The sequence below is a fragment of the Vipera ursinii genome, assembly GCF_947247035.1.
Source record: "Vipera ursinii genome assembly, chromosome: 5".
Taxonomy (NCBI): domain Eukaryota; kingdom Metazoa; phylum Chordata; class Lepidosauria; order Squamata; family Viperidae; genus Vipera; species Vipera ursinii.
This window is the reverse complement of record NC_139518.1, coordinates 75717450-75739104: the sequence shown is the minus strand read 5'-3', so window position 1 is coordinate 75739104 and position 21655 is coordinate 75717450. Positions and strand designations below refer to the sequence as shown.

Below are 21655 nucleotides of genomic sequence, written 5' to 3'. Positions count from 1 at the left end.
CTGAGGGAAGATCCAAGATTTCCTGGTCTTCCCAAAAGCCAACAGGGCTGAGGCCTCTATATTTCTGGAGGGCAGGTGCCATGACAGAAAAGTCACACTTCCTGGGACTTAGCAGGTAACACTGTTTCACCAAGGGGACCTGGGGATGAAACATGGATAGCAAAATGGATAGAGACCATCAGGGATAATTGGTCCCACATCTAAAAACACACATCTTGAATTGCATCCAGAAGCATGTGTAGACCACAAGGCAGAGGTTTACATGAGTGAACCATGGTATGCTCAATACTACATACGCACATACTACAGGCTTCATTGGAATGATGTCTTTCTTTTAGCATTTTTTGTCTACTTGGAGTCCATGGGGACAATTACTTAAATAGTAGCCAATAGTGTGCTGCAATAGCCAAAAAAGCCAATGCAATCCTAGGCTGCATTAATAGAGGGATAGAATCAAGATCACGTGAATTATTAGTACCTCTTTACAAAGCCTTAGTAAGACCACACTTGGAATACTGAATCAAGTTTTGGTCACCATAATGTATTAAAAAATGTTGAAACTCTGGACAGAGTGCAGAGAAGAGCAACAAGGATGATTAGGGGTCTGGAAGCTAAAACATATGGTTGGAGGAATTGGGTATGTCTAGTCTAGTGAAAAGAAGATAGCAGCTGCCACAGGTATGAGGGGGGTCAAACTACCGTATTTTCCAAAGCACCTAAAGGCAGGAAACTAATCAAGAAGAGAAGCAACCTAGAACTAAGGAGAAATTTCCTAACATTGAGAACAATTAATGAGTGGAATGTCTTACCTTCAGAAGTTGTGGGTGCCCCATCACTGGAGGCTTTTAAGAAGAGACTGGACAGCCATTTGTCTGAAATGGTATAGGGTCACCTGCTTGCACACGGGATTAGACTAGATGACCTCCAAAGTCCCTCCCAACTCTGTTATTCTCTGTTCTTTATTCAATGTACCTGCATTTAAGTTTCAAGCTGGTCCCCATTATAACTTTTCTCTATATAGCAATTTAATTCTGAGGCCTGCATTCACTCTCAGAGTTTTTGAGGCAGAGGGTGAAAACCTTCTGTCCACACGGCCATATAATGTTGTAAATTCAAAAACATCAAGTAAGGAATTTCCTTATATTCACACATTTAAAGAACACCAACAGATTTTCAGCAGTTAAGAGTATTTGAAAATTTCAAGGTCCGATGCCAGTACTTTTTAAGCACTTCTTAATGAATAGCTGGCACCAGAGTCGTTTTGTATAAAAGTAGGCAAACAAGAGAGATGTGAGAAAGATGCCAGTTTTTGCTGACAAGCGTAAATTGCGCACAAATTGGTTGTTACTCAAAAGAAAAAGTAACAGAACAAGCCAGCAATTATAAGGTACTTATGTTGTGTGATTTTTGCTCATCCCTTTGAACACTGTTTAAATTGAGAGTTCAGATTTATGCACCGTGTTCTTTAACATCCACAGGAACAGCCGAAACATTCTCAGATGGAGATTTAAACTTCACTGCCATCAATATATAGATTGCATCAAGTTCTAACCTCTCCTGTCCATCACTTGCCAGGAAAGCTCTGACATTTCTAAACCAACTAAGAAATCAATAAAGCTTTGCTACTACTCCAGTTTCTCTCAAATAAAGGGCTCCTAGTGTTATCAGAAAGCTGCAGTGTGTAACTACAGTAGTCCTTCTTTCCCACTTTATTAGATGTTTTTTCTAGAAATAGAAATAACCCCAAAAGTGATGAGAAAAATTCTAAATGGAATACAACAGTGTATGAGCTTCTAATATCATACGAATGACAATTGCTTATCCTACACAACACAGCCTGGTAGTAATGAGCTGTACAGGTATTCCTCAACTTATCACCACAACTGAGGCCAAAATTGATGTTGCTAAGCGAGACATTTGTTAAGTGAATTTTGCCCAATTTTACGACCTTTCTTACCTTAGTTGTTAAGTGAATCACTGTGATTGTTAAGTTAGTAATGTGGTTGTTAAGTGAATCTGGCTTCCCCATGGACTTTGTTTGTCAGAAGATCACAAAAGGTGATCAGATGACACACACCCCCAGATGACTTACAACCATCATAAATGTGAGTCAGTTGCCAAGCATCCAAATTTTGATCATGTGAACAATGGGGATACTACAATGGTCGTAAGTGTGAAAAATGGACATAAATCACTTTTTTCAATGTCATTGTAACTTTGAACAGTCACTAAATGAATGGTTGTAAGTCAAGGATTACCTGTGACAGGATTGATATGATGGCATGCTGCTTCTTGCTATGTAGAACAGGACACACAAAAGGAAATTCCCTTTTGGATGCAGCAACTGCTAAATATACCCATGGGGGAAAATAGTACAAAACTTTTAAACTAGTAGAGATTCAGACAGTGCAATTATGGTTCATGGTTTATATTGCCAGGATTTAATCATATGCAGCACAAAAATCGTAATTTAAAATTCAAGCATGAGATCCCAGCTTAAAGGCAGAGCATAAGCATATGCCTTTTAATGTACCAATATGCATACAACAGGTCTATCTTCCAAATCTCTACTACAGGTTCAGTGGAACGCGTGAAGAAAATTAGAGACTATGCATTTGTGCACTTTAATAATCGAGAAGATGCTGTGGAAGCCATGAACATCTTAAATGGCAAGGTAATGATGGATTCGTTCTGCAGTTGCTGGAAAGCAGACAGAGAGTTGCATGCATGTTGCATAATATGATTCATAATGTCAGTTCAGGTACTGGCAATACTGCTATTGGGGTATAGTGCACACAAATAATATGCACTATAAAAGGCTTGGCAGAGAGTCTGAAGTGAATTGCTTCATTTTGCACTCCAGCAGTTTTTCTACTATGAAATATGTGGTCCGTTGTTCTTTGGATTTTGAGCTGCCTGATAAATCATTAGAGCCAACCAAAAGCAACTGCATTATTTATAATCCCATAAATGTTCAGGTAGCAAAATATCAGTCTAAACTAGTCCATTTCAACTGTGCACAATTTGTTTTCAAAAATACCAAGTGAGCTCTGTGTGTATGTGTGTGTGTTCCTGTGTCTGTTTGTGTGTGTGTGTGTGTGTGTCTGTGTGTCTGTGTTATGATGTACCTCTCCTGCTGGTCTTCAAACATCTCTGCAAGTCTTGCCCCACTTATGTAGACAATTTTCATACAGAGATACCAAATCTGTATGACAGTAAATCCAGATTTATAGTACAGGTAGTCTCGATTTATAACAGTTGAAGTTGCCATTTGAAGTTACAATGGCACAAAAAAGTGACTTATGACCATTTTTCACACTTATAACCATTGCAGCATCCTCATGGTCATGTGATCAAAATTCAGACACTTGGCAACTGACTCATATTTATGACTGTTGCAATGTCCCGGGGTCATGTGATCAACTTTTGCGACCTTCTGACAGACAAAGTCCATGGGAAAGCCAGATTCGCTTAACAACCATGTTACTAACTTAACAACTACAGTGATTCACTTCACAACAGTGCTAGAAAAGGTTGTAAAATGGGACAAAATTCACTTACCAAATGTCTCACTTAGCAAAAGAAAATTTGGGCTCAGTTGAGGTCATAAGTCAAGGGATACCTATATGTATACGAGAAAATATTTTCAGAAACTATAATTGCAAATGAGCTACACACCAAAAGAGGCATTTCTTTCATTCCTATGACCCCTTGTTATATGTGCATATGTATGGGTTAGTATCTAGTATTTTATAAATTATTTATTTTTCTCATCCTATATTTCATATATAGGATGAGATATGTACTGAATTGGCAAAATATAGCTCAAGACTGTACTGGTTGGAAACATGTAGAAGAGGCCTTCATCCTGCAGTGGATAGACAATGGCTAGAGTGATGATGATCAAGATGAATGATATATCATATATCTTCCTTGTGTTCTCTTTCATCTTCAAGGTGTTGGATGGCTCTCCCATTGAAGTCACATTAGCAAAGCCAGTTGACAAAGACAGCTATGTTAGATACACCAGAGGTACAGGGGGACGAGGAGCAGCATTGCCAGAATTTACTTACACCTTTGGCCATGTCTATGATCCGGCCACAGCTTATCTAGGAGCTCCAGTTTTCTATGCACCACAAGCCTATGCTGCCATTCCCGGTCTTCATTTTCCTGCTGCTAAAGGCCATCTCACCAACAGAGGCATTATTAGGCCTTCATCTATTAGAGGTAATTCTATTGAGCAATGTGCAATGTGTCAGTGTTGTTACCTGGTTGAACTGTCCTTCATTATTTTTCCTTTTTGACGGGTATGTTCTGATATGGAATGGTTCGCTTTAATAAATACCCATTTTCCCTCTCTTACATATATGCACCCATTTTTATTTAAAGATCTTTAAGGAAATCTGTATTGCTCTTCAAAATAAAATTAGCCTGACTAATTGACATGTACTATATATGAATGAAATATATGGCCAAAAGAATCCTGGGTGTTGTGATATATATGACCTTTCTCCAATCTGGCATTTTTAAACTATATTAGAGCTCCCAAATTTAAATCTGCTATATTTAAACTACATTACAGTTTCCAAATTTCCAGTCAATATGCCAATGCCAAGTGGCTGTTATAAGGGTTTTAGTTCAATATAAAGGCACAAATTAGAGAAAGCTAAAATGTATGACTGAGATTTAATTTAAAAAGGTTATCTCATTCAGAGTATCAATTGTATGGATTACAGGAATATTGAGTGAAAATCTGGTCCATGAAGAATTCTTTTGCAACTCTACAAGCAAGTAGCAACTGTATTTAGCAAAAGCATTTAGACACGTTACAGCACTCTCTGGGAGATTTCCAATGTTGAAGCATTATTTGCATATTGCCCCCAGCACTCTGGGTCCTCATTTTACTGATCTCAGAAGCATGGAATCAATCTTGATTTCCATCAGGATTAAACTCCAGGTTGTGGGCAGAGTTTGCCTGCAATACTGCACTTTAACCACTGCCCCACCGGGGCTCTTTCTTAGATTTGGGTCATTTGATAGAGCATGAAGCTCTGCTTAAAGGAATAGAACAGACTGTTCAGTTTTGAACTAGACCTCTCTTGATTTGCCTTTGATGGAAAGCTTAATCAACTAAAAAGTGCCCATGGTAGTGAAACCAAATGTCTCTTTCTGAAGACTAAGAAATTCAGCGAGGAAATATCAAAAGTGATATACACAGATGTGTGAACCATCCCAAATGCTAACATAATGAACTAATTCCAATGTGTGATAGGGATGAGGTCAGTAAAACAATCATGTCAAAATTAGATTAAAATTAAAAAGCTTAACTTTAAATCCCAGTCTTTACAGCAATTGTGGCTTTGGAGCCCCTGCTTTTTACCTATAAATGAAAATCCTCCTAGAATTGGCTCCCAGAAAAAAAATGAAAATAATAACTGCAGAGAAAAGAGCAGATAAGAAAGTTATTTAGAATTAGTCCAAGACATTCAGTCCCCGAGCCTTCAGGCATTTAATGAAATGGAAAACGGGAAGGCCTATGTTACATTAATAATGACATAAATAGAAAATCAGTGCAGAAAATGTACAATGTGTAAACTAATATTGTGATTGCCCCTTGCAGAAGATTGCAATTCCCAGGTTCAGTGTTTTTTTTGTAGCCTGAAATATGTTTTTAAAAAAACCTAGGATACCCAACATCTGTGAGGTAAACTTACAAAGACTAAAAATAATTAGAAACCCATATGATACATCCCGGTTCACAATAAAATCCTATTGTTAGCTGTGCACATTGCTGTGGATTATCACTCTTCATTTCAAGGACAATAAAAAGAGGTTGTGCTTTGTGTACTGCTACTTCTCAATGAAGTACATTCCATTAAAATACTAAAAATAATGTCAGGAGCTGAAACTTATAATAGAGTATAATGTTACAATAGATCAAGGGTCTTCAAACTTGGCCACTTTAAGACTTGTGGACTTTAACTCCCAGAATTCTGGCTGAGGAATTCTGGGAGTTGAAGTCCACAAGTCATGAAAGGGCCAAGTTTGAAGACCCCCGCAGTAAAAGGTTACCGACTTTTAATTCTCACATCAAAACTCCACATTAACTCCTCACTGCGTGTGCAATCAAGCCTTCCAATACTGTAAGAATCAGGAAGATTTTCCTGTGATTTGATTCAGTTCAATGCCTTCTTACATTCCTAGAAATTTACATGAATGTACCTGTAGGGGCTGCTGGAATTAGAGGACTAGGCGGTCGAGGCTACTTGGCTAACCCTGCCCTGGGTCGTGGATACCAGCTGAAAGGAGAAAAAAGAGGGGAGGACAAACTCTATGACCTTTTGCCTGGAATGGAGCTTACGCCAATGAATCACATCAGTTTAAAGCCACAAGGAATTAAACTTGCGCCACAGGTGGGTAAAACAGATGTAAAGGAAATGTTTCAACTCTTGGCTACTGTTATGATTCAGGGTCAGCCTGTGGGTTTGGCAGTTGGGTCGGATGATTCAGAGGAGGAGGAGGGGGGTGTTGGAGAGGTTGCTGAGGGTGTTGGAGAGCTTGCTAATGAGAGCCCTCAGCCAGGCCCCTCCCACCTGGTTACAACGCAGACCCAGCTGTGTGAGCCTGACAGCGTGGATGAAGATGACCCACAGCTGGCCCTGTTCAAGGATGCCCGACACAGGAGGCAGTCAATCAGGAGTAAACAGAGGAAGGCAATGGGGCACCTCGGAAGGAGGCAGAGAGAAGCCACGCCCTGAACTGTTTAAAAGGGGAATGCGTGGGAGGGCTGGTTTGCTGAAGGCAACTGTTTGAATAGCTCCTGTTTCATGGTTTGTGTCTTGTTTTTGCTCTGTTTGCTTTTATGTCCATAAATTTGGCAGGCTTAGTTCCAGCCTCTTGCCTTCTTGTAAAGGGGTTGTCCCTGCCTTATCTGCAGGGCCGGTAGTAGGCTGGTACAGAACAGCTACTACCTTCACCGTTCCTGGAAGAAATCTTTGCAGACTGAGCATTTTTGGGAGGGCGGGGTGGGTATTCTATTTGATTTCACTACACACAGTTTTGACATGGAGCAGCATTCCTATAGTAACATTGCTTCCCAACTCCTTTCATGCACAATCAGATTATGCTGGATATACTGTCTGATTATAGGAAGTCATCTGTGAAAACGCATCCTTTTCTGCACGCACAGTGCCATGTTATTAACTGATAACCCAAATAAACAAGAGTAAACAATAGTTTGTACAGATCGGAAAACTCTTTACCAAAGGCGAAGGCATTTTATGCTTGGCAGAGAAAATGGAGCAAATGTTTGAAAGATTTTTATTTCATTTTGCTTTAAGTCATTGAGTCGGATTTATGCAAAAGTCCATGCAGTTTTCTTGGCAAGATTGCAATGGTGGTTTCCCTACTATTCTGACTTTTTCCAGGATGCTTTCTGTTTTCCCAGTTTAATGTTAAAACAGAGTGACTGACCCAGGTCGTCCTGTTGGTTTCCATGCCTACAGAAACATTGGTACTGGAGTTCCCCCCCCCTCCCTTAATACAGCATTTTAACGGGACCGGTCTTTTTTGGTTTTGATTTTATGATTGTTTTTATTGTAAAGTGACTCGACTTAGAGTCACTTTAATGTGAGATTGGCCGTTATGTAATATGCTATATTTAATAAAACAAAGTTATGTACCTTGATAGAATATTTACTAAAGATGAGAAAATGAATGGAGAAATTTTAAAGAACTTTGATAGGTTGCAGACAGCATGAAGCCTTCTGTGTGAGGAGATGCTTATATGGCTAGGAACAAGAGGATGCTTCCACCCTCTTTGTCATATGGTTTAGATTTTATGATTTTTTTTATTGTAACGTGACTCCACGTAAAGTCACTGTAATGTGAGATTGGCCGTTACGTAATATGCTATATTTAATAAAGCAAAGTTATGTACCTTGATAGAATATTTATTAAAGATGAGAAAATAAATGGAGAAATTTTAAAGAAGTTTGATGGGTTGCAGACAGCATGAAGCCTTCTGTGTAAAGAGATGCTTATATGGCTAGGAATAAGAGGATACTTCTACCCTCTTTGTCATATGGAAATGGGCATGTCAGGAGACACAGAAAAATCAAATGAGACAGGAATGGGATCTTAAAAATCATATGTGATAAAACAAAAAGAGGTCCCAAATGAATGGGAGCTAAATGAAAGTACACAGAATCGAGAAGAGGATTATCAATACAAGAGAAGTAGGTTGAAATAGTTTGGACCAGAAAATGATTGAGGCCTGATTTGCCAAAAAAATGCATGAAGGAAGAGTGAATGGATCAGAACTGATTGGAGGTGGAAAGCAATATATGAATCAACGTATGCCTGAGACGGAAGAAGGGCAGCTTGCACAAATAGAAAATTATGGAAGAAAGGTATAGTGTCAAGTAGATTTAGGTAGATTTTTCTGTGTCCTTATCACCTGCCTACTCACTTCCTTTGTGATTTGCATAATGTCACTCCATACGTGGTGGTTATATATGTACGGGAATGTCATTAGATTCATTTTGTCATAATAGATATTGGAAGAAATCTGCCAGAAGAATAACTGGGGGCAACCTGTTTACCAACTTTATTCTGCCGTTGGACAAAACCAAAGACAACTCTTCTTATATAAAATCACTATCCCTGCCCTTGCCACTCAGAATCCTACAATGTAAGTAGCTATTATAGTCACTGGGCTTAACTAGGGTTGAAGGGTTTTGTAAATAAACCATTACAATCCCTGGATAATTTGAAATTGCAAAAGAATTAGAAGGATGTGGAAGAGCAGCTACAGCAGCATCTATATTGAAATTCCATTTAAAAAAAACAAAGATTTTTTTATGTTTAGGCTTCAGAATAAATAAAGGTGAATTTAGATACATTGATACACATACGTGTATCTACAACTGTGTATGGGTTTCTGTAGACTGGACAAGAATATAAATGACATTTGAACATAAACCAGAGAAGTGGGTGCTTTTTAATAGCCCAACCAGCATGGCCAAAGATGAAGGATGCTTGGCCTTACATCTCATCAATATCTGGAGGTCCATATGTTCCTCATAAAATCTAAAACCTACACCGCCAAATGGATTCTTAGTGAGCCAAGAATCCTACAGTGCTAAACTAATTCTGCATGGTTTGGTATCTGTGCCGTGTAGCCTGATAAACTGAGGCATATGGATTCTCCATGGCTATTTATGTTGAAATGATGGCTTAGTTTAAGACTCCTGCCTAAATAGGGAGATTTTCTCATCATCGTTGGCACTTAATCTTATTTTGTATCTAATTTTACTGTTCAGTGGAATTCCTAATTCCACTAAATGCTACTTTTATGATTGAATGTCATACAATGAACTCTAAAAGCAGATGCAAGAGCCCCAGAGGGTGAAAAATAAGCTCTGACATACCATCCCATACCCACTAACTCTTTTCTCTGGTTAAATTAAGGATTAACAAAAAAGCCACAACAAAAAAGCTTTGAAAACAGCAAAGACTGAGAAGAGAAACACTTAAAATCAGAAGTGCCAATGCTGACTAAGGTCCAATGCATTTCAGGGGGGGGGGGGAAATTCCTTTCTTTATTGACATTCCAAGTGTACATAAAAATATACAAGATTACATTTACATTTCCTGGTGAAATAATTTACAAACTGGTATCTGTTATCAATTATTTTGCAGGCACTATTGATTAATGTAGGATTATATTAAATTATTAAATTATTTTAAGATGGTCAGTGATTCAGCCAGAGGAGGAATGCAAGGGACTGTTCCCAAAAGTGCTAACTTTGAGAAGATCAAAGCAATTACGGTAATATTTGCTGCTTTTTTTATAGACATCCCTTCACACCACCAAAGCTAAGTGCCTATGTAGATGAAGCCAAAACATATGCAGCAGAACATACTCTTCAGACATTGGGGATTCCCACTGAAGGAGCAGAAAACTCTGCCACTAATGTACCATTTCCTGGTATGTAATGGTTGTATTTTGCATCGGACTAACTTAAACTAAACTAAGAAAGTTTAGCAACAAACCTCTTCATAAAATCTTCTGAAATTCTGGTGATTCTTAACTATTACAGCCTGGTGGGCCATGAGGAAAAGAATTGATGCCAAAGGGGGTTTTGTGTGTGTGAAATATTACAATCCAAATATTTTCCCCCCAGGATAATGAAATGTAATCCTATAAACTGACTATTCATAAGGAAATTCTAAAGAATTTGCTTTTAGAAGAATGGGTACAGGTTTGCCGTCAGAGTGCGTATTTAAAGGTAGCAAAATCACAGTCACATTGAATTCTTGCACCTTTGCAAGTATTTAGCTGCTTCTCATTATAATAGTTCAGTTTTTAAAAATCACTGTTTCTTTGGGCAATTAATAGCTTAGATGGACTGCTACATACTCAACCAAAAATAGAAGTAACTGCATGTCATCAAAAGAAGTCTTAACAAGGGAAATGTATGAAACTGCTCTGAAACACAGAGCTTGAATTAACACTTTTGGTTTATTCCAATAAATGGCCTTTTTGCTATCACACTTTTTTATTTTAAATTTTGGCAGCCAGTGGCAATAACACCAACAAAGTGTGGGAGTGATTTGTGTGTGTGTGTGTGTGTGTGTGTGTGTGTGTGTGTGTTTGAATCCATTGACTCATTCTCCAGTTTTGTAAGCCACAATTACACTTCTCAAGCAAGAATGAGCACTGACATGCAAACAGCGGTTTCTGTGTTAGGGTACTATTTTTTTCGGAGTGAATTCCCTATCCTGCTTCAGTGATTTCAGTAAAGCCGGAGAAATGTAACAGATGAACATGCATGAGCACAAAGCTTTGAGTCATTTGCAATTTTTAACAATTACTAGAAAGCTAGTATGATGGACTAGGACAGGGGTAGGCAACCTTGGCTCTTTTATGACTCGCGGACTTCAACTTCCTGTGCTGGCTCAGGAATTCTGGGAATTGAAGTCCACAAGTCATAAAAGAGCCAAGGTTGCCTACCCCTGGGCTAGGAGAAGGGAGGAATCTCATGGTGGAAAAGCAAGGCATAGAAACACCTGGCAAGCCCCTACAGCCATAGAAGTGCACAGATACATATGTACATGAATCAGGACAAAGTGATAGTTCCAGTGTTAATATATAACTACAGATAGTCCACGACTTACATCCACAATTGAGCCCTAAATTTCTGTTGCAAAGCGAGACAGTTGTTAAGTGAATTTTGCTCCATTTTACGACTTTCCTTGCCACAGTTGTTAAGTGAACCCCTGCAGAGGTTAAGTTAGTAACACAATTATGAAGTGAATCTGGTTGCCCCATTAACTTTGCTTGTCAGAAGGTTGTTGAAAGATGATCACATAGCCAAGGACACTGCAACCATCATAAATATGAGTCCATTGCCAAGCATCATTGCCAAGAAAAGATGATTAGAGGACTGGAGGCTAAAACATTATAAGGAACGGCTGCTGGAATTGGGTATGTCTAGTCTAATGAAGAGAAGGACGAGGGGTGACATGATAGCAGTATTCCAATATCTCAGGGGTTGCCACAAAGAAAAGGGAGTCAAGCTATTCTCCAAAGCACCTGAAGGCAGGACAAAAAGCAACAGATGGAAACTAGTCAAGGAGAGAAGCAACCTAGAACTAAGGAGAAATTTCCTGAACAATTAACCAGTGGAACAACCAGCCTCCAGAAGTGGTGAATGCTCCAACACTGGATGTTTTTAAGAAGAGATTGGACAGCCATTTGTCTGAAATGGTACAGGGTTTCCTGCCTGAGCAGGGGATTGGACTACATGACCTCTAAGGTCCCTTCCAACTTCTTCTTCTTCTTCTTCTTCTTCTTCTTCTTCTTCTTCTTCTTCTTCTTCTTCTTCTTCTTCTTCTTCTTCTTCTTCTTCTTTTTCTTTTTCTTTTTCTTTTTCTTTTTCTTTTTCTTCTTCTTCTTCTTCTTCTTCTTCTTATTATTATTATTATTATTATTATTTGAATTTGAATTTGAATTTGAATTTTGATTTGATTGACCATGGGGATACTGCAAAGGTCGTGAGTGTAAAAAAGGATCATAAGTCACTTTGTTGTTGTAACTTCAGTCACTAAAACATCATCATCATCATCACCCGGTGAAGCACTACTTTGATGTGGTTGTGGTGCTTGTGTACTCTGAGGAAGATGAGAGCTATGCCAGAAGTTCAACCATACTGGACAGGTCTCATCAGAGAAGTCAGACAAAAAGTGTCTCTCCCATAAAAAAATAAGGTGAAACGTACATTTCAGAAAGCCATACTGGCTTGGATGTCGCCAGGGTTAACAAGGTCTGCGCTAGATGTTGGAGTTCCTGGATATCTGGTGAACAATGGATTACAGGACTCAGGACTGTTGGCTGAGCAACCAGGGCCAGCAGCTGCAGAACTACTGGAAGAAAAGGTGTTTACCCATCGCAAATACACAGTGATTGAAAACAGAGAAATAATGATCTGTTATTACAGATCAAGTCCAACAAGTAGAGGATATCTAAAATGAATGCACCAGTTCTGGAAAGAACAACATCCAGGATCAGAAATAACAGAATAGAGACTAGCAAATCAATGCTGATTTATAATACGAAATAAAGTATTCACAGAAACAGAATTGGACGAACTGCAAAGGTTTACCCAGGGCAAAGAAATCAAAGCCTTGCCAGAAGTAATTCAGAATGTAGAGGCAAACCGGGGGGGGGGGAGTTGGCAGTGAAGGAATCCAGCAGAGATATGCAATTGTTCTCATTTGGAAACCAGGCACCTCTTCCTCAGGAAGAACAAAACCCTCTAACTAAAGAAATAAAAGAATTGAAACAAAGAATAACTGAGCATCCAGAACAGCACAAAAACAAAAAAATAAGGCTGCCTGCATTGAAGATTGTTCCAAAGAAACAACTAGCACAAGCATTAAAAGATGCAAATACTGCAATATCAAGTATAAGCACCAATTCACTGCAAGAAACAACCCAACTAATGTACAGCACAGCGGCAGTTATAACTGAATACCTGGGATGCAAACTGAAGAAAAACAAACAAACAGTGCACCACAAAAATGGAAAATAAGATCAGCAAGTTAAGATCACATGCAAGCAAGCTAGAACAGATGAAAGAAGCTGAAGAACAAGAAGACCAAAGAATACCTAATCAAGAAATAACACTTAGAAACAAAGAAAATCAAGGAAGCACTGGAAATAATAAAGCAGGAAATAACAGCTATAGCCAGGAAAATCAGTAGATACGAAGCTCGAATTGCAAATTATACGCAGGACCTCCAATTTCAATCCAATCAGAAACATTTCTACCAATCCATCAATGAAGAAACTGCAATGAATCAGTCAGTACCTGACAAGGAAGAAACAGTGCAGTTCTGGAAGCAGATATGGGATAACCTAAAGAAATACAACAAGGATACGGCTTGGTTAAAAGAGGTGGATGCAAATAAAACAGAAGTTGAAATGAAAGAGCTAGTAATAACAACAAAATGGTAGAAAAAAAGAGCAAGGAAGATCAAAAATTGGTCAGCACCAGGTGAAGATGAACTGCATGGTTTTTGGTTGAAACATCTAACTGTTATATACCCACTCATTGCCAAGTAGTTCAACAATATACTACAAGGAGGAGAAATTGAAAAGTGGCTAACAACTGGGGAAACCTACCTAATAATGAAAAATCCAGCAAAAGGGGCAACACCGGGCAACTACAGGCCAATTACCTGCTTACTAACAACGTTCAAATTGCTAACTGGTGTGGTAGCTAATGCAGCACAACAGCATCTAGTTGAAAACAATCTCTTTCCACCTGAGCAGAAAGGAAACTGCCCCAATAGCAGAGGAACAAAAGATCAACTCCTAATAGACAAAATGATCTTGGAAAACTGCAAGAAAAGGAAGACCAACCTGAATGTGGCATGGATTGACTACAAAAAGGCATTTGACTCTGCCACATGACTGGATAATCAAGTGCCTAGAAATAACAGGAGTCTGTAGAAACATCAGAAAATTTGGGCAAAGATCGATGGCACAATGGAAGACACAGTTGCGGGTCAATGTTGAGAGACTGTGAGAGGTTAATATCAAGAGACGAATATTTCAAGGAGATTCATTATCACCACTAATATTTGTTATTGCACTGTTTCCTCTGTCAACAATACTGAATAATACCATGAAGGCAATCAACACCTGGGCAATTCCGGTCATTACGTACACAGCTGGAATAGTGGACTGGACTCAAGCAGAACTAAAAGCAATGGATAGGAAGACCAGAAAAATAATGACAATGAATTATGCCCTTCATCCACACAGTGACATTGACACACTCTATCTACCAAGTCAAATAGGTGGGTGTGGAATGTTGCAAGTACATCAGATGGTTGAAGAAGAAAAAGTGGCTTTGGAAGAATATCTGAAGGATAATGATGAAGATGCACTGAAATTAGTATATCAGGAAGCCTTACTGACTACTGTAGAGACCAAACCGGCCTACAAGAAAGACCAAATGAAGAACAGAATAGAGGCATGGGAAGACAAAGCACTACATGGCCAGTACATTAAAAAATAGCTGGGAAAGCAGATAATAACAAGACCTGGCAATGGCTAAGAGCAGGAAAATTGAAGAAAGAGACCGAGGGACTAATTCTGGCTGCAGAAGACCAAGCCTTAAGGACAAATGCATACAAAGTCAAAATTGAGAAGACAGCAACAGAAAGTAAGTGCCGCCTATGCAAAGAAGCTGAAGAAACAGTGGACCACCTGGTAAGCTTCTGCGAGAAGATCGCACAGACTGACTACAAGCAGCGGCATGACAAAGTAGCAACAATGGTGCTTTGGAAGATCTGCAAGAAAGATCATTTGCCTGTAAGCAAGAACTGATGGGATCATAAAATAGAGAAAGTCATAGAAAATGATAAAATTAAACTGCTCTGGGACTTCAGAATTCAAACAGACAAACGCCTGCAACATAACACCCTGGACTTAACAATTGTCAATAAGAAAGACAAAAAAGTCTGGATAGGGGATATGGCAGTCCCTGGAGACAGCAGAATAAACGAGAAAGAACTGGAGAAAATAACAAAATACGAAGATCTACAAATAGAAATAGAAAGACTGTGGCAAAGGCAAGCAAGGGTAATACCAATAGTAATAGGCACCTTGGCTGCAATCCCAAAACAACTGGAGCACCACTTCGCCATTAGTCAATTGCAAAAGGCAGCCTTACTAGGAACTGCTTTAATCCTGCGACGATATCTGTAATACCATCAAACATCCACATCTGCCTATCCCAAGTCCTTGGTAAGGACTCGATAGGTAGACAAAAAATGCCAAATCCAGTCTGAACATCTGGCTGACTGTGCGATGATGATGATTAATAATAATAATAATAATAATAATAATAATAATAATAATAATAATAATAATAATAATAATAATAATAAAGTTGGAAGGGACCTTGGAGGTCATGTAGTCCAACCCACTGCTCAGGCAGGAAACCCTAGACATTTCAGACAAATGGCTGTCCAGTCTCTTCTTAAAAACCTCCAGTGTTGGAGCATGCACCACTTCTGGAGGCAGGTTGTTCCACTGATTAATTGTTCTAACTATCAAGAAATTTCTCCTTAGTTCTAGGTTGCTTCTGTCTTTGGTTAGTTTCTATTCTTTACTTCTTGTCCAGTTTCAGGTGCTTTGGAGAATAGCTTGACTCCCTCTTCTTTGTGGCAGCCCTTGAGATATTGGAGCACTGCTTATTATGTCACCGCCTCATCCTTCTCTTCATTAGACTAGACATACCCAATCCCAGCAACTGTTCCTTATATGTTTTAGACTCCAGTCCCCTAATCATCTTTGTTGCTTTTGTCTGTACTCTTTCTAGAGCAGACATATCAAACACAAGGCCCCGGGGGCCGGATGCGGCCCGCGAAGTGGTTTCATGTGGCCCGCGAAGCCATCCTGGAAAAAGTGAGGGAACGGCCCCCACTGTCTTGGCCCTGGCCCTGGCTGGCCAGGAGCCAATGTACAATTTTGTGGTGGTCATCTATGCTGAAATACATTCAGTCTTAGCTCCACAAGGCCATCTGGAAACAGCGAGGGACTGGCCCATGCCATGTCGGCAATGCCCCCTCAGTGCATGCTGGGGAGGTATTACCCTTTGTGAGGAATGAAGAAATGCACCATTGCCTGGAAGTGGCCAGCACATGGCCCTGCCTACTTCGGGCAGGCTAGGGATTGGGCAGCATTGTGCTTCTCTTCAGATTCATGCCACCCGGCTCAGCCTCTCGGCACTGTGAGTAGAGCACCCTGCTACCTGCCAAAACCAGACAGGCTAGGGGCTGGGCAGCATTGCACAGGTAACATCGACTCTCCATGGTGCTCATGGCATCCCCTCCCATAGAGCCCACCAAGCCGGATATCTGAAGTAGGCGAGGGCCATGTGCTGGCCATTTCCAGACAATGGTGCATTTCTTCATTCCTCACAAAGGATGACACTTCCCCAGCTGTGTTTCTTGCCTGTTTTTCTCCCTCCCTCATCTCAAATATTTTCCCCCCACTCTGTTCTTTGGAAGGAAGGAAGGACTGAGGGAAGTCCTACCTTAGACCTGCCCAGCTGCCCTTTCACCATCCCCTTGCCCCCTCCTCCTGGCCTATGCTGGGGGGTCTCCCTATTGCTAAGGAAGCTTTGGATACAAAGCCAGGTCTCCTCACATGGAGAGGGAATGGGCCTCCCTCTTGATTTTGCCCTCATACCCATCATGAGCAACCTGGCTAAGGAGAGCAAGCACAGCAGCAGCAGCCTTGAGGAGGAGGTAAATGCAGCTGGGCACCCCCTTGGGGAAGTGGGGCTGGGCTTAGTGCCATGGGTGCTTGAGGGCTGGGCTAGGCATTTGACCTCTGCACCACCGTCCAGTCCCCCCCCAAGGCCTGAGAGGAACAGTAAGGCTCCTCCGGTGGACCATGCCTTGGCACTTCCCTGGTCCCATCTCCTTCTGCCAGAGACCCTCAGATCTGTCCCACTCCTGCCCAGGCCCCCACAGGCACCCTTGACACAAATGATGTAGAGCTGATCATTCCCACCAAGTAAATGCAGCCATGCACTCCAGCCACGCCCACCCAGTAGGCCACGCCCACCCTGGCCACACCCAGCCCCCCCCGAGGGCAACTGCAATGCTGATGCGGCCCTCAATGAAATTGAGTTTGATACCCCTGTTCTAGAGTCTCAACATCTTTTTTACATCATGGTGACCAAAAGTGGATACAGTATTCCAAGTGTGGCCTTACCAAGGCATTGTAAAGTGGTATTAACATTTCACGTAATCTTGATTCTATCCCTCTGTTAATGCAGCCTAGCACTGTGTTGGCTTTTTTGGCAACTGCAGCACACTGCTGGGTCATATTTAAGGAGTCCGGGATTCCTCTCACAGTTGCTACTATTGAGCAAGGTACTGTTGTAAGTCGAGGACCACCTGTAATCCTTGGAAGAGTATTGAGAAAGGGTATGGGGAATGGGGCAGGGAAGGTTAAAAAGCCAAAGCTTTCATTGCTTAGCCAAACTGCTATCATGACTTTTAAAACTCTCCTAGATGTTCCAGATGTTGAGATGTGGTCCTTCTTATTGCCATCTAAAAACCTGGAATGCTTTCATGAGGGAGAAGCATCCACAGGAATTTATTCTATAGTTAAAATTACCTTGCAGTTACACTGAATACAAAGTAATATAGGGAGCCAATTATTATAATTCATTATACTTATTTACTTTGTACTTATTTACACTATTTAATATATACAGGAACTTAATGAGAACCAAAACTTTCTGGATTTTACTCATATAGAGTATATCTTTCATGTTGAATTACTCTTTTTTTTGTTTTTACATTACTGGAAACACAGTATACATACCAGTCAGTCCTTTTGATTAATACCTGTAAGGAATCATTCAGAAGCATCAGAGCTTTTTAAAAAAATTTAAAATCCATCCCGTTTCCTGCCACAAAGAAAAATCAATTTGTCTAGGCTTGTTCAAGCTTCCGCATTATGTAAGATACACTGATGTTTTATTGAACTCAGCACCATTTGCTGCTTAATTACAATGACCTTCTACTGCCATTGTTCATTTAGTTGGAAAGCTCTGAAACATTTTATCCTTTCAATTCAAGTGAACCTAATAGTCCAATAAAAAACAATATCGGTTAGGTTCATCAAAGCTGATATGAAATGCATCATTCTAAACTATCTCTCTCTCTTCAACCGCCCTTGAATAGGAGATAGTCTAGCTAGGCAAAATAAAATAAGGCTATTTGTAGATGGGAAAGGCATGTAATAGAATAAAAAGAAGAGTTGGAAGAGACCACCCCCTTGGTCAAGCAGGAAACCCTATATCATTTCAGACAAAAGGTTGTCCAATCTCTTCTTTAAAATGTTCAGTGTTGGAGCATTCACAACTTCTGGAAGCAAGTTGTTCCACTGATTTATTGTTCTGTCAAGAAATTTCTTCTTAGTTCTAGGTTGCTTCTCTCCTTGATTAGTTTCCATCCGTTACTTCTTGTCCTGCCTTCAGGTGCTTTAGAGAATAGGCCAACTCCCTCTTCTTTGCGGCAGCACCTGAGATATTGGGAACTGCTATCGTATGACCCCTAGCCCTTCTTATATAGAAAGGGGATTATTTTTAAAATATTATTTTTATAAATGATTAAATAGCTGAATTGCACTTTATGCTAGTTCGATATTTTGTCATTTTTTTCTATGTAAGAAGTGGCAAAATGATTTAAAGGCAGAAGAAGAAGATAGAATGAGGTTATAATCTTAGTTGCAATTGAATACAGATTCACTGGAGATTATGCCTGAGTAGCACACATCGGATTGGTATTACACTAAAGTATAGCTAGATGGCTAACTAGCCTAGTTGTTTAAAGGACATAAAGCTAAGAGATAACAAAGTTATATGAAGAACACGAAGTAAAATATTAGGAGCCTGCTACGAACTACTGTGGATGACAATTCATGACTCAAACTTCAAGCTTTCGTACTTGTGCACTGTTGTCAGACACAACTAGGTAAACCATGGGGTTTGTGTTGTGACATCCCAGTGCATGTGGTGTTTAGCAACAGTGTGTAGGAGCAGCCAAAAAAGGCTAAGCAATCCTAGGTTGTATTATGATGTGAAGTACTAGTACTGCTCTACAGAGCCTGGGTAAGACTACACTTGGAATACCTAATATCTAGTTTTGGTCACCTCAATACAAAAAAGATGTAGAGACTCTAGAAAGAGTTCAGTGAAGAGCAACAAAGATGATTAGGGGGTTGGAGACTAAAATATACTAAGAACGATTGCAGGAACTGGGTATACCTAGCCTATTGAAAAGAAAGTCCAGAGGTGATACAATAGCAGAGAAATATAAAGTCTTACACTTAGGCAAGAAAAGCCAAAAGTACACATACAGATTAGGTGAAACCTGGCTTAATAGCAGTAACTGTGAGAGGGATCTTGGAGTCCTTAGTGGGCAATCAATTAAATATGAGCCAGCAGTGTGCAGCAACAGCCAAAAAAGCCAATGCAATCCTATATTGCATTAACAGATGGATTGAATCAAGATCACGTGAGGTAGTAGTACCGCTCTTTAAAGACTTAGTAAGACCACCCCTAGACCACTGCATCCAGTTTTGGTCATCACATGATAAAAAAGATACTGAGATTTTAGAAAGAGTGCAGAGAAGAGCAACAAAGATGATTAGGGGCCTGGAGGCTAAAGCATATGAAGAACGGTTACAAGAACTGGGCATGGCTAGTCTAGGGGTGACATACAGCAGTGTTCCAATATTTGAGAAGAGGGGGACAACCTATTTTCCAAAGCATTCGAAAGCCAGACAAGGAACAATGGATGGAAACTGATCAAGGAGAGATTTAACCTAGAAATAAGGATAAATTTTCTGACAGAGAGAATAATTAACCAGTGGAACAGCTTGCCTTCCGAAGTTATGGGTGCTTCATTACTGAAGGCTTTCAGGAAGAGACTGGAGAGCCACTTGTCAGAAATGGTATGGGGGGCAGTCTAATCTTTGGGGGAGTTGATGTTCTAGAGAGAGGGAGCCATCATAGAGAAAGGCCTTCTTCTGGATCCCACCAGATGTATCTCTTTAGGGGAAGGGACCGGCAATATTCCTTGCCTCCCCGGTCTAGTGACCGGCATGTGTCTTGCCTTCTGGTGCTTTGGAAAATAAGTTGACCCCCCTCCTCTTTGTGACAGCCCCTCAAATACTGGAATACTGCTATCATGTCTACCTTAGTCCTTTTTTTTTTGTCTAGACCAGCCAAACCCATATCCTGCAGCCATTCTTCATATGTTTTAGTCTCCGGGCCTTTAACTATCTTAGTTGCTCTTCTTTGCACTTTTTCCAACGTCTCAACATCTTTTTCATAAAATGGTGACCAAAACTGGATGCAGTATTCCAGGTGTGGTCTCACTAAGGTTTTAAAAAGTGATACTAATACTTCACGTGATAATGATTCTATGTTTCTGTTTATATAAGGATCGTATTAGCTTTTTTGGCTCTGCCGCCCACTGCTGGATCAAATTGAAGTGATTGTCCCCTAGGACTCCAAGGTCCCTCTCACAGTCACTATTTTTGAGCCAGGTTTCGCCTACTCTGTACTTGTACCTTTGGTTTCTCCTGCCTAGATGTAAAACTTTGCTTTTCTCCATATTAAAATTCATGTTGTTGGCTAGGGCCCATTGTTCAAGTCTGTCAAGACCTTTTTGCATCCTGAGCTTGTCTTCTGGGGTGTCGGCTATTCCTGCCAGCTTAGTGTCATCTGCAAATTTGATGATATTTGATATTATTTCATATAATTTGATATTGTGCATTGCTGTAGATAAAGCATCACTTTCAATTCAAGTAGGACTTGTAAATAGGACTGACAAACTAGGATGGAAAAATCCAGATGACCACGAGATAGAAGGAAAAAGATATTTGCTGCCACATAGTGAGCAACTGAATTTTTGCACCCCACTCTGGTCCTGTAGTACAAATGATTTCCCTACTAATTACGGTAGCCAAGTACGGCCAAATTCATGTGTTTGGTTTTAAAAGCATGCTTAGAAAATAATGTTTTGGTGTGAATATTATTGTAGACTAAAATTATGCATAAATTATGCATAAAATTATGCATTGTGTCAATCTCTACAGTTCTGGTAAAAAAATGGTTTCTTATTTTTCTCCAGGATATATTGCTAACACAGCTGCCACTGTCGCAGCTACCCAGCTTAAGCAAGCAGTGAATCTAGGACAAGATTTGACAACCTACACAGCTTATGAAGCATATCCAGCCTTTGCGGTAGCTACTCGTAATGATGGTTATGGAGCCTTTTAAATATATATACATATATATATATATATTTGTTTTCGTAGATTCTCGCGGGTGTCTGTATGTGTAGATCTAGAGTCTCGGGTTTCTTCCCGCGTTCCTTTCATCTTCAGAAACGTCGCCACAACTTTCTGAAGATGAAAGGAACGCGGGAAGAAACCCGAGACTCTAGATCTACACACACACACACACACACACACACACACACACACACACACACACACATATATATATATATATATATATATATATATATATATATATATATATAT

The 21655-nt window shown here is 40.0% G+C and overlaps 1 protein-coding gene across 2 annotated transcripts in view; it reads left to right on the top strand.

Annotated features, from left to right (window-relative positions):
- A1CF (APOBEC1 complementation factor) overlaps positions 1-21389 on the top strand; it is a gene marked incomplete at both ends in the record, with an annotated part of 42882 nt that extends 21493 nt beyond the window's left edge. The window contains 6 exons of one of the 2 annotated variants that reach the window (XM_083364800.1): positions 2577-2674; positions 3957-4227; positions 6229-6413; positions 8556-8692; positions 9858-9991; positions 21241-21389. In XM_083364800.1, the coding sequence (XP_083220926.1) occupies positions 2577-2674; positions 3957-4227; positions 6229-6413; positions 8556-8692; positions 9858-9991; positions 21241-21389 (974 nt within the window). Of the gene's footprint in view, positions 1-2576; positions 2675-3956; positions 4228-6204; positions 6414-8555; positions 8693-9857; positions 9992-21240 lie in introns of both variants that reach the window. The other variant, XM_083364799.1, reaches the window with a different exon arrangement.
- Positions 21390-21655: the final 266 nt, after the last annotated feature.